The sequence below is a fragment of the Pteropus vampyrus genome, unplaced genomic scaffold (genome assembly GCF_000151845.1).
Source record: "Pteropus vampyrus isolate Shadow unplaced genomic scaffold, Pvam_2.0 Scaffold53, whole genome shotgun sequence".
Lineage (NCBI taxonomy): Eukaryota > Metazoa > Chordata > Mammalia > Chiroptera > Pteropodidae > Pteropus > Pteropus vampyrus.
This window is the reverse complement of record NW_011888834.1, coordinates 7,175,540-7,188,872: the sequence shown is the minus strand read 5'-3', so window position 1 is coordinate 7,188,872 and position 13,333 is coordinate 7,175,540. Positions and strand designations below refer to the sequence as shown.

At 44.0% G+C, this 13,333-nt stretch overlaps 2 protein-coding genes and 1 pseudogene across 2 annotated transcripts in view; 2 read left to right on the top strand and 1 right to left on the bottom strand.

Annotated features, from left to right (window-relative positions):
- The window catches only part of PTK2B (protein tyrosine kinase 2 beta), a 122,507-nt gene extending 110,301 nt beyond the window's left edge, over positions 1-12,206 (bottom strand). The window contains exon 1 of the mRNA XM_023530769.1: positions 12,035-12,206. The gene's annotated coding sequence lies outside the window, so the exon portion shown is untranslated. The remainder of the gene's footprint in view (positions 1-12,034) is intronic.
- Positions 5,734-6,472, top strand: LOC111739718 (annotated as a pseudogene).
- A 110-nt stretch (positions 12,207-12,316) lies between the features above and the next one.
- Positions 12,317-13,333, top strand: part of TRIM35 (tripartite motif containing 35) — an 18,411-nt gene continuing 17,394 nt past the window's right edge. The window contains exon 1 of the mRNA XM_011360307.2: positions 12,317-12,855. Coding sequence (XP_011358609.1) covers positions 12,421-12,855 — 435 coding nt within the window. The 5' untranslated portion in view covers positions 12,317-12,420. The remainder of the gene's footprint in view (positions 12,856-13,333) is intronic.

Genomic DNA, 13,333 nt, shown 5'->3' with positions numbered 1-13,333 from the left:
CTGAAAAGCACTGCTTGCTGCTCTCTGATCTGAGCTTTCGAGGCAGGCGGCCTCTCTGTGCCCTCTCATCATCGCCCCCAGCCTCCCGTGTCTGAGTATGTTAAGAGGGCAAAGAGGGAGAAACACCCTTTAGTCTCAAATTAACTCCAAAAATAGACTCCCCCACCCCCACACCCCCTTCCACGTAAAGCTAGCAAGCGGCGGCGGACACTGCACCCACAGCTCTGCCTGCCGGTCCGAGGCTGCGTTAGCAGGAACTCGGGCCCGTTCAGGTACCCACAATCGCCAAAGTACCCCCCTCCACTCCTTCCTCGTCGTCCAGCCACCAACTTCTGGCTGGTTCTCAGCACCGATCGCGGGAGGGGACTCACAGGGAGGGAAGCGCCGACTCCAGCGGCGGCTCGTCGCTCGGCCAGGTGAGGCAGGGGGCTGCGCAGGTACAGGTGAGTCCGGGCTGTGGCAGGTACAGAGCTCGCAGTGACTCTGGAGGGCTCCGCTGAGTAAGAGGGCTGACAGGTTTATGTTTTCCCCCTCTCCTCCTCCTTGTTAACCACACCCCTGCTGCTCTCCTCCCCACTTCCTTAAAGGGTGGGGTGTGTTGTCTATGGTGCTGAGTGAGAGCCTGCTCCAGCCTCTTACCATAAACTCTGAAATAGATGCAGCCTCCGATTCCTAATCTGCACGTGCTCACCTGGGGGGCCGTCTCTGCCATCCCCTGACCCCATATGGGGTCTTTGGCTATTACTGCCCACTGTGAGCAGTTGACCCCTAGTTGCTAGCACTCCTCCCTCCCCCTTCCACTCCACCTGCAGGCTTTTGGAGGCCACATTTAGAGGTTGTTGTTTCCTCTCTAGCCTCCAGATAGGTTTCAGAGCAGGAGACTGTACCTGCCTCCCATACTCTCAGCACCTGTGTTGCTCCCCATTTCTCCATGTCCTAAAGTGCCCAGACTCTCTTCGGGGAACTGGAGATCAGGTGAATATCATCGAGGGCTTTGGCAGAACTGAACACCACAGACCAGGTCCCTGTGCTGCAATACGGCAGGACCAGAGGGTGGCACAAGAATAGTCATAGAAACTGGGTAGCCATCGTCCCATTTCATATCATCCCCAAATGAAGAGGCTGCTTCACCTCTTCATTCACATCCGAGCCGGTGACTTCAGGGCACTTAGCGACCCTCATTCTCCTATCACTAGAAAGATCCCAGACTTTTTTTTCTGACTGGGAGGAGGTGAACTGGACTTAGCATAAGGTCAAAAAGCTCATGTGTACTCAGTGTCCCCCACACCCTCAAGTTCCTCTCCAGAGTCTCTACTCCAAACTTCTTTATTCTGTTTCCTGTGAAAAACTTGGATCTTGCACAGTTCTGGAGGATGTTCTTCATAAGGCTGGCCCTGGAGTTGTGCAGCCACACGCAACCTGGCTACACAATCGCACCATGATACTTCCTGACCCCTACCTCCAAACTCAGTGGATCAGCCCCCCCCAGGAAAACAACAGGAAATGCCGGCATTTGGTGAGCATGTCTAAATGCCAACCACTGTGCTAAGGAAGCACTGTCTAAATGATTTCATTTAATTCTCCCCATTTTCTGCAAAGAAAATGGAGACTCAGATGAATTAACACATCCATGGCCACAAAGCCCAAAACATCAATGTTCCTCAAAGTATAAGTGTACTACCTGTAGATTTAAAAATGCAGATACCTGACCACCACTCCAGATCTACTGAAAAATCAGAATCTCTGAGCCTGGGGCCCGCCTGCCCCAACAAGGCAATTTACAAGCCATCTTATGGGGGAGGTCTTAGCCACCACTGGTGGAGCTCCCCCTTGTCAACCCTTCTATTTTGTTCTCAGCACTCAGTTGGAATCTTAGAGGTAATGCTGGTGGCTTCATAGCAGTCAGAAAGAGGCCAAGTAAGTAACCAGGGAAACCCTGGCGACTGCTTGGGGAGACAAGGCAAATCAGACAGGGAAAGTGCGGGGAAGATGAGTTGCTAACTGACCACACTGCAGGGAAATTGTCAGAGGGCTTTAGAAAGTTGGTGGCCCTTACATATTCTTGTGCATAGAATAAGGTGATGAAGGTCAAGTGGTGTGAAGGTTAGACACTGGTGTGAATTGAGGGTCTGTGCTAGGGTGGCAGCAATGGGAACTAAAATTGCAAAGCGAATCCAGACTGGTTTAAGACAAGGTTTGTGTTTGCTGCCCCTGTGTGGGAAAATCCATGAACTACAACCTCATTGGGACCTGATGCGAGAAAGAAGTTTTCAGATATTCAAAATTTTCAGAGGTTGTTGAATTCTTCAGCGATTTTTTTTTTTGAAGCTTCTAGAAGCATAGAATCATACGTTTTATTTCTGAAAGAGACCGTGAGAAACTCCCTGGGGTAGCCGACTCTGCCTCCAGTTCTTCCGTTTTGTCCAGTGTAGGAACTAAAATGACATGTGTCGCACGTCTGCCTTTTACCCACCTTTATAAAACCCGTCAGAAACGGCTTCAAGAGCCTGGGATTCTACACAAATGCTCTAAAAACTTTCTACCCTTGGCTTCCTGTGGATTGGGACTTAGCCCAGTGGAGAAGCAACAATATTTTCCTCCGTCCACTTGTTATGTCTCAAGCAGAGACAGTGTTATTGCCGGAGGCCCACGGTAGAGGTGAGGAAGAACTGTACAGCTGGTTCAGCAAGAGGAGAAAACTATAAGGAAAAAGGACTTTACTTTTTCCATTTAGATGTCCCAGAGTCAGGTCTTCAGCTGTGCATGATATTGCTCCCCAAACAGATCCATTTCCAGTCTTCCTGATGAGTGTTAACATTATCCCAGGCACCAAACATTAACATCTTGGAATCACCTTTGACTCTCCCTTCTCTCTCATTACCCTAGAGCCATTCAATCTCCAAGTCCTGGGAAGGCTTCCCAACACCTTTCCTACTCACTATTATAATTCTATTGCCACTATGGTGCATAGTCTCTTTGTCTTAGACAGGACTCTTGTGAAAAGGGTTCTCTGGACCTGTCCCGACTCTTACCCCAACAGTAGTTGGGACTGGAGCTCATAAAAGTGGTCTGAGCTAGTGATGAACTTCTGGGTTGGCATCTGAAACCACAGGAATGTATGAGATTGTCTGGGGTGGGAGTAAAAGGGAGAAGGCTCTTGCCAGGAGCGAATTTAGTGAAGAGGCAAAAGTCAAATAAGGTGAGGTGATGGGTAGACTGGAAGTGAGGACAGGGAGGCAGCATGCACCAATACCTTTTGAAAAGCTTGGCTGAAAGGAGAATCAAGAGATGGGGGTGGGCTGGAGAAGGTTGTGGGTTGAAAAGGGTTGTTTTGTAATTCAAGATGGTAAGAAGGTTGTGGGTTGAAAAAGGGTTGTTTTGTAATTTAAGGGTTGTTTTGTAATTTAAGATGGAGCAGGTTTAAATGTGCCTGGGAAAGATCTAGTCAAGAGGGAAGACATGACCTTGGGTAAGTGAATCCATTTCCCTGAGCTTGCATTTCCTAATCTAGGAGAGTAAAAGAATAAGTACTAGCTGCTCTACAGCTAGTATTTCACAGGGTACTGTGATGGCCAAATTAAGTAATAGGTATGAAAATGTTATAAAATGCTACAATTATTATTTTTAGAAGTGATAGGAATTAAATAGGATAGGATTAGTGAGGAGATATTACATATATGTCACACAGATACAATTTCTTGAGTGTTCACTGTGCGTCAGCAACTATCATCCATTATCTAATTAATCTTCACAATAATTAAGGTCGATAGTTTTCCCATTTTTCAGAAAGGAAGAAAGAGGCTTAAAGAAAGTGAATAATTTGTCCACAGCCGCTCAGGTGGTAAAGGGTAGAGCTGAATCCATCACTGGCAGGGTTATGGTGATATATAATTGGGGTCTCTCCATTATGGATAATGGAATTAAATCACATAATGTAAATTTACTATTATGATAAATTTCAGTTTAAAAGACTAATAAGGTTATAAGTGTTCTAAACAAACAAGAAAAAAATGAACAAAGAAAAACTCAGAGGCACGAGGACTAAGTAATTGGTCTTTCATCACCAAAGGATGTCTATGTCTAATTTAACCAAGTACCATTAGGTTTACTAAATGGACCCCAGCTGAAGCCAAAATACAGAACTCAAAACTATGCCCTTTCTTCCATCTATGAAGGCACTTCCAGTTGCTGCCTTTTCTTCCCTGATAATGAAATCCCTGATTTTCAGTTGGTCATAGGCTACTCACAATAAAGACTACCTTTCGAAGTCTCCTTTGCAGGTGCGACAACGTGATTAAGTTCTGGACAGTAGTTAATGAGCGGAAGTTATGTGTGCAGGTTCAGGTTATTGCATTTTGGGCTTTTCTGTTACCATAGCTTAGACTGCATCCTAACTAATACACCACCATTTAGCCTATTTTCTTTTATATATAAATTAAGGCAGTACCTCAATTCCCTCATCTATAAAATAGGAATAATTTACAGCATGTTGGTAAGACTAGAAATAATACTTGTAAATTCCCTTGCCAGTACTATGGCTCATAGCTGATGATAAATGGAAGGTATTATATCCTACTGTAACTTTAAAAATAAAGTTATAAAAATAAAATAATCACTTTATTTTTGAATAAGCATTGTTTGAAAATACTCCATGACCCACAGCCCCCGCGTGGAGGGGAGGTGAAACAACAATAGCAAAGTTGACAACTGATGCAAACAGAATGATAGGTATGTAGGGGTTAATTACACTGTTCTCTACAATATTGTTTGAAAATGTTCATAGTGAAAAAATTTAAATAAAATCCTTCCACAGAGAGGGAAAAAAAAAACTTCTGGACATAATCCAAAGTGAATCTTTTTGGGAAAAAATAAAACCATATTAAATCCTTTCAGAAATTAATTTGGGTACCCAAGAGGGAGGGCAGATGGAGAAGGCAGAAGAGTGTTTTTATTTTACCATTAAAGAACAACAGGCAGATTCAGTGCCGCAGAGGCCAGGCAGTTTCCACAGACCTGGGCACTGCTGTCGGGCCTTCCATAGCTTCCAAGGAGGCTGCAGAGCAGTGGGCTGCAGGATGCTTCTGGGAAGTGGAGCCTGCCCTGCTCCCCTGTCCACTCCGAGTCAGCTCCATACTTCTTTGACTATGGCCTTCTTGGCTCTCCATCCCTTACCCCTACCTGTGAGTGAACTCATCGGCTAAACTCTGAAGCAACAGACTGACTGTATGGACCTTTCCTTGCCATTGTTGACCTCTGCAATTCTAACAAATATAGCGATCCGATCCTAGCCTACACTATGAGGGAAGCATCAACTAGGAAGTGAGAGCAGGTTGCTTATAGGCAGATTCATTGTTAGTAGCAAGAAGAACCTCTTAAAAAGAAACAAAAAATGCCTAGCAAATGCAAGAACAATCAAATCGCAGGCCTCAGTAGACATTTACAGGACAGAGAAACAATCCTCCATGCTTCATTACTACCCGAGGTACCCCTTTATTACATAAAACAGTAATTATTGTCTATTTTGGAAATCATGAAGAAAAGTTTATGTTCTGCATCCTATATTTTAGAAAATTAAAGCATACACGATATTTCAGAAAAATATTTGTTCAAAATATTTGCAATAGAATAATTGGTGCTAAAAGATAAATTTCAGGAACATGCAAAATCAGCTTAGATTTCATTTTTTCAAGCTGTCAATTTGCCTATCTGTACAAGAGTATTTTACCACCCTAGTTCCTTCACTATGAATAGCGGTAGTGAGTAACCTTCAATGAGGACTTCCAAACAAGGGATCAAAAACCCAAACGCCTACAGAGGCAAGGCAGGAAGGTGAGGGAAGCTGGCTAGGTAGGGACTATGGCAAACTGGAGAATAATAAGCATCCCTTCTGCAGGGAACAGCTGCTATTCAGCTATTCGGCTCAAAAGTCTACATGGCCATTTTCCAGGAATTTGCCAAAATGACCAACGCAAAGGGAAAGAGGAGAGGCACCCACTATAGGTTCTCCAGGCCTTTTAGAAAACATGGAGTTGTTCCTTTGGCTATATACATGAGAATCTACAAGAAAGGTGATATTGTAGACATCAAGGAAATAGGCACTGTTCAAAAAGGAATGCCCCACAAATGCTACCACAGCAAAACTGGAAGAGTTTACAGTGTTCCCCAGCATGCGGTTGGCATTATTGTAAACAAACAAGTTAAGGGCAAGATTCTTGCCAAGAGAATTAATGTGTGTATTGAGCATATTGAGTACTCTAAGAACCAAGACAGCTTCCTGAAACGTGTGAAGGAAATGATCAAAACAAGAAGGAAGCCAAAGAGAAAGGTACCTGGGTTCAAATGAAGCGCCAGCCTGCTCCACCCGGAGAAGTTCACTTTGTGAGAATGAATGGAAGGGAAGCAAAGCTGCTGGAGGCCATTCCCTATGAATTCATGGCATGATAGTTTTAAAAAATAAAATAAAATAAAAACCTCTTAAAAAAAGAAAGTCTATTGCCAGGCAGAAGAGGAAGCTTAATGTAGCAATGTAGCCAGGTCTTTCTTTTTTTAAAAGCTAAGGCAGACAATAAATTATCCATAAAGGAAATTAAGAAAATACTTCCATTCACAGTAGTATCAAAAAGAATACTTAGGAATGAATTTAACCAAGGAGGAGGGAGACTTGTACACTGAAAATCTATAAAACAATGTTGAAAGAAATCAGACAATAAATGGAAAGAGATCCTGTATTCAAGGATTAGAAGACAATATTGTTAAGATGTCACTACTATCCAAAATGATCTACAGATTTAATGCAATCCCTATGAAATGCAGAAATAGAAAAAAAATCCATCCAAAAATTTATATGAAATCTCAAGTGACTCCAATGGTCAAAATAATTAAAGATTCTTTCTCTTTAAAGAAGAGAACAAAGTTAGAGGTCTCACATTTCCAGATTTCAAAACTTATTACAAAGCTGCAGTTATCAAAACAATATGGAACTGGCATAAAGACAGACATATAGACCAATGGTATAGAACAGAAAGCCCAGAAAGAAATCCTTGTTTATATGTTCAAATAATCTTCAGTGAGGGTGCCAAGACCACTCACTAGAGAAAGGACAGCCTCTTCAACAAATGGTGCTAAGAAAACTGGATATCAACATGTAAAAGAATGAAGTTACACCACATGTAAAAATTAATTCAAAATGGATCGAAGACCTACACATAAGACCTAAAACTATTTAAAAAAAACTCATAGAAGAAAATATAAAGAAAAACTTGATGACATAGATTTCTTGGATATGACATCGAAAGCACAGGGAATAAAAGTAGAAATAGATAAATTGGACTACATCAAAATAAGAAATTTCTGTGCAACAAAATCAACAAAATGAAAAGGTAACCTATGAGAGAAAATATCTGCAAATCATATATCTGATAAGAGGCTAATATAAAAAACTTGTACAGCTCAACAACAAAAAATAACCAGATTAAAAAAAGGACAAAGGGCTTGAATAGACATTTCTCCAAAGATGATATCCAAATGGCCAACAAGCATATGAAAAGATGTTCGACATCACTAATCCTTAGGGAAATGCAAATCAAAACCAAAGGAGCTATTTCCTCACACCCATTAGGATGCCTACTATACAAAGACATAGAAAATAATAAGTGGTGGCCAGAGTGTGGAGAAATTGGAACCCTTGTGCATTGTGGATGAAAATGTAAAATGGTGCAACTACTCTGCAAAAACAGTATGGCAGTTCCTCAAAAAAATAAAAATAGAATTACCATGTGATCCAGAGATTCCACTTCTGGTATATATGCAAAAGAATTAGCATCTCTAAGAGATATTTGTACAACCATGTTCATAGCAGCATTATTCACAGTAGCCAAGAGGTGGGAGCAACCTGTGTCCATAGATGGGTGAATGGATAAACAAAATGTGGTAATACATACAATGTATATTATTCAGCTTTAAAAAGGGAAGGAAATTTTGACACATGCTACAACATGGATGAACTCTGAAGACATTCTGTTAAGTGAAATAAGCCAGTCATAAAAAGACAAATACTGTATGATTCCACTTATATCTAGAGTATTCACATTCATAGAAACAGAAAGTAGACTGGTGGTTGCCAGGAGCTGGGGGAAGGAGAGAGAGAGGATTTGATTAATGAGTTTCAGTTTTGAAAGATGAAAAGCTCTGGGGATTTCGTTGCTCAATAATGCGAATATACTTAACACTAACTACTGAACTGTACATTTAAAATGTTTAGGGTGGTAAAGGTTATGTTGTTTATTTTAGCACAATTGAAAATTTTTACAAATTAAAAAAGCAAAGGTAGAAATCTGAGTTTTTATGTGAAATCTCCCAATTTGCAAATGTTGTCCACTGTCCTAAACCTCTAGGTGCCTAACTAATGGCTATTTTCCCCTCTTTCATAATAGCCAAGCCCTGAATGTATCTCAGTGACCATCCTTCCAGCACATGACTGGGGTAAATCCCAGTTGGCTTAAGTCAATCACAGTGGTGTCATTCCCCTTGCCAGTGATGAGAGCTGGGCACGTGACCCAGTTCTACCAATAAGGTGTGAGGGGAAGTCATCTGGAGGGTTTGGAAAACTCTTCTTGGCTCTGACAATGAGACTAGTGGGGAGAAATGGCTATATTCCATTTCGGGACATTGGTTCATATCTGGATACGATGCCTGGAGCTGCTGCAGTACCTTTCCAACCAAAGGGCAGGCACAGGCACCAAAAAGATTGAAAGAATCTAGGATCCCAGTGTCATTGGGTTGGACATAATTTTCTTGCCTCCAGACTTTTTGTTATGTAAGACAACCCATACACTCATTGGTTAATCATTTTGAGTTGCATTTTAAAAGCTGCAGCTTGGAAGATCATAAATGATAGAGGAAAAAACAAAAGTGTATAATTCAAATTTAAAAAGTCTTTTGCCAAATCTGACCCAGATGCAGGCTATTTATTACTCAGGGGGTTTCCCTAGTCTCTTGCATCAGCACTACTTCTTATGGAAGTTCTCTCTGCGTTATTCAAACCAACTCAGCTCCCACCCTCCTATTTCCCATGTTTTAGGCCTCAGAGAAGGCTACAGTCATCACTGTGTCCCATGTCAAGCATCAGACTACAGCGATTTCCTCAAAGATTTCTGCCTAAGAAGCACAATTATGTCTACAACTCTGAATGTCTATTTCTAGAAATGGTTTTTGTTACTGCCAGCTCTGCAACCGCTGCATTCAGCAACGGTCCTCCTTATCCCTATAAGATTCTTTGATATGAAGTCTGCTTTGTGTGATATTACTATCGCTACCCCAGCTTTTTTGATTTGTATTAGCATGGTATATCTATTTTTACTTTTAACTTATTTGAACGCTTAATTTAAAATGAGTTCCTTTTATGCAGCATACAGTTGGGTCTTGCTTTTTTATCTAATTAACAATCTCTGCCTTTTATTTGCAGTAGCCACTTTCAAATGCTATAAAAAGAAAAAAAAAAAGCAATTCTTTCTGCACCTAGGATTTTTCTTCCCCCTAATGCAACACTAGAAAAATAGTTGTCATTCTTTACACAAATTTACATGGTGACAGCATGGGGTTTGGAAATGTGCCAGTGCCCAGCAAGGATGCCTGGGGTATGAGACCGGGCAAATTAGAGACTGTGAGAACTTCCACTAGACTTTTGCAGTAGTTTAGCCGGTATACAGAGGACTTGAACTTCAGGGTCCTCTGAAGAAGGTCTTTTCTACTGAAAGAAGAAACAAAAGTTGGTGACAGAATGGTTATAGTCACTAAGATTTCTCCTTCTGGGTCTCTGGGTAAGTCTTAGTCACCATTTCTTTACTGAAATTATGCAAAGAATAAAAAAAGTTCAGAGTGTCTGAAGTAGTAAGAAATTAGAACATTTAATTCAATCTTTCCCTTTATAATTGAGGAAAGGGAAGTCGGAAAAGTGAAATATTGTGCCCAGGTCATGCCCCTAGCTAATGGTGGAGGTTAGAATAGAACCAAGTCCTTTCTGGATTCCCAGAAAGACTGGAGAACCTTACTGGTTTAATGTTAACCTTCGTATTCCACTTTTTAAAAGAAGATACCTTTAATTTCTACTCTTCTCCCTTGCTTTGTGGCCCCACTCAGAGTCTGAGAAAAAACAACTAAAACAAAACAAACAAGGAAAATCATATAAGAACAGAATGAAACACATAGATAACAAAACAGATAGATGCACAGAGCACCTGGGACACATAGATAACAGAACATAGTGAAAGAAAATGAGACAAGATTTTCCAGGGAGGTGCCTGGAGTGTGGGAATATCAGCTCCATCTTGTGGCCTTTTTGGAGATTGCTTCTAAGGTTAATTTTTGAACCAGTAACCAAAACTTGAGACCCGACTATTTGTTGGGTGAGTAGATCTAGAACAATAGGTCTCAAACTTTGCTGTGCCTGAGAATCACCTGGAGAGTCTGTGAATATTCAGATTCTTTGGCCTGTATCCCAGATAGATGAATAGAGTGAAGTGGGCCCAAGGATCTGGGCTTTTAGAAAGCTCCCCAAGTGACTGTAAGACCATGAACCATATTAAAGAAAAACGCAGATGGCAATAAGAATTAGTGGCATTCAATCCCTTGGCATTGTGGGGAAAGGACTATTCTGAAGAAAAGGTTGGAAGGAAAATGTTAAGAACTATAAAGGGTCAGAGATTTTAGCCTACTTGCAAACTGACTAGTCAGGACTGCCACTGTTTCATGAATGCTGGTAAATGAGACTCCTAGGCCAGAGTCAAAGGACAGTTATTACTAATAGCACTGGCAAGAGTCAGATTATCGTCATTTGGGCCAGTTTTCTGAGCCTTAAATCCAAGCCCATGTGATGAAGGCCACAGGAGGTTGCATTATAGGAGAGCCTAAAGACCTGAAGCTGAGGGAACCAGAATCTTTTATAATGGAGAGTATGACGACCAGGCCTTTTCCTGGAGGGAGACATTGTTTCTTCCCTCCAAGTCTGTTCACCGTAGAACATCCTTGGAAAGATAGTCCAAAAAAGGCAGTCAGTGCTTCAGCTCCATACAGAAACATTAAACATGTGGAAATTGTCTTCCAACTTGTTGGATGAGGGGACTGATAAACAACTTGGATGCAGTCAGGCTCCCTCCCAGCAAGCGGTGCGGTTTCCGGGCAGCCCTGGATACAGCGTCCCAGGTGACCCTAGATACAGCGTCCTATGTAACCTTAGATACAGCGTCCTATACAATAAGTAGATTGTGATTGATTATAGTACCTGGCCTTAAGCCACTATTATGCACCTTGTTATAAGAACAATCTCGCCTGTGCAGGCAGGGGATGGGGGAGGAGGCTGGAGCTGTGCCTGTGCCTTGCTGTGTCCTGCTACGCCGGAACAAAGCTATGTCGCATCTGCCCACCGCTCCTCGCATATTCTTCCAGCTGCCAGAACCACGCACCTCAAGCTTCGGTACCCCAAACATGCAGAACACAACTGAAACTAGGAAGGTAAGTGTGTCAGGGGAAAGGAATCCTACAACTCAAGGTTGTAAAGTGATCAAACTGAGCCAGGAATGGGGAGTTGGAGAAATTGACCCTGTTACACTAGGCAAGAATTCAGCCGTTCCCATCGTTCCCATCGCTAACCTTTGCAGAAGTCCCTAATCTCTGTTTTAGTGGGGACCTGCCTAATGTCATAAGCACTTTCCAAATTTATTTCACTTTAATCCTCACATCTCATGGAGCCAAGAGATATTATTCTCATTTTATTCACTAAGAAATCGATTTTGAAAGATTTTGACTTGTAGACTTACTCAACCACAGGGCAAGAACCCGGTTTCCTCTTTAACCTGGGGTGGGGGTCCGGGGAAGGCGCAAGAATAAGACTGGTCAAATTAAGTAAACAACTAATGCAAGAGTGAGCACAGATCTGTGAAATGGCACTGTAAAACCTAAGTGATGAAAACACAAACGGCACTGGAAGAACTAGACTCTACTTCGGAACCAGGAATTGGGGAGCTCTCGTTTCTCCTACCTCGTGGGCCTGACATTTCCAGGAATTGGTTAAGGAAGAGGTTCCTAGACTTCATTTCCCATTTCAAATCGGAAGTAGGTTTCCAGTGACACGGAAGCCCTACAGCACGGCTGGGGAGTTTCTTCCTCCCTAACCAGCGGGCCAGTTCAGATCCGGCGGTCCCGCGGAGCAAACGGGCCCGCCCCGCTCTTCCGGGGTTTCCCGCGCCGACCGGAAGTGGGGCGGTGCCTCCCGAGCGCGCTTTGCCCAATTGGCCGGCGTCACTGCCGCTTAGCGCTTGGAGGGGAAGTGGCTGGGTGCTGCTCACCCCAGGGTACCGGGAGCCGCGGAGCGGGTGGGTGGGGTCGGAGCGAAAGTTGCGAACACGCGAGCTGGCGGCCGGTGTCATGGAGCCGGTCCCTGCTCCGTCCCCCGGGCCTTCCCGCTCCTTCAAGGAGGAGCTGCTCTGCGCCGTCTGCTACGATCCCTTCCGCGATGCCGTGACCCTCCGCTGCGGCCACAACTTCTGTCGCTGGTGCGTGACCCGTTGCTGGGAGGTACAGGTGGCGCCCACTTGCCCAGTGTGCAAGGACCGCGCGGCCCCCGCCGACCTACGCACCAACCACACCCTCAACAACCTGGTGGAGAAGCTGCTACGCGAGGAGGCGGAGGGCGCGCGCTGGACTGGCCACCGCTCCCCGCGCCTCTGCCGTCTGCATCGCGGCCCGTTCAACCTCTTCTGCCTCGATGACAAGGAGCTGCTGTGCTGCTCGTGCCAGGCAGACCCCCGGCACCAGGGGCACCGCGTGCAGCCAGTGAAGGACACTGCCCACGACTTTCGGGTAAGCGCAGTGGTGTCAGGGAGGTGTCCCAGAGCGCACGTGGTAGCGGAGCCAGGGCTAGAGCCCAGCACCCCAGACCCCGCTACTCCTGTCAGTCCAGCCTGCCAGAGTTAGTGTGCCCAGTCCCTCTCCTCTTCCTGCTGCCACCTTGCTGTGTCGCCTCAGGTCCCCACCTTTATGACTTTGGTAATCTATAGAGGCTGCCTTCTTTATCAAGGCCGGCCCAGGGGGCCTGAGATGGGAGAAGAGAGAATATAAACAGGGAGTGTGCGAACTGGGGTTACGTGATGTTCTCAAGACAGCCCCACCCACTTCTGAAGGGCTGAGGTTATGCACCCTTTCTGCCAGCAGGGTGTGACCCATGCCTCTTTGAGAAACACAGGTGTGGGTAATGCCCAGGAACCCTGGAGCTTGGCACACTCAGGTTAGAGGTTCAGGAGCCCAAGGCCTGGCAATGGATATGGAGCCCTGAGATATC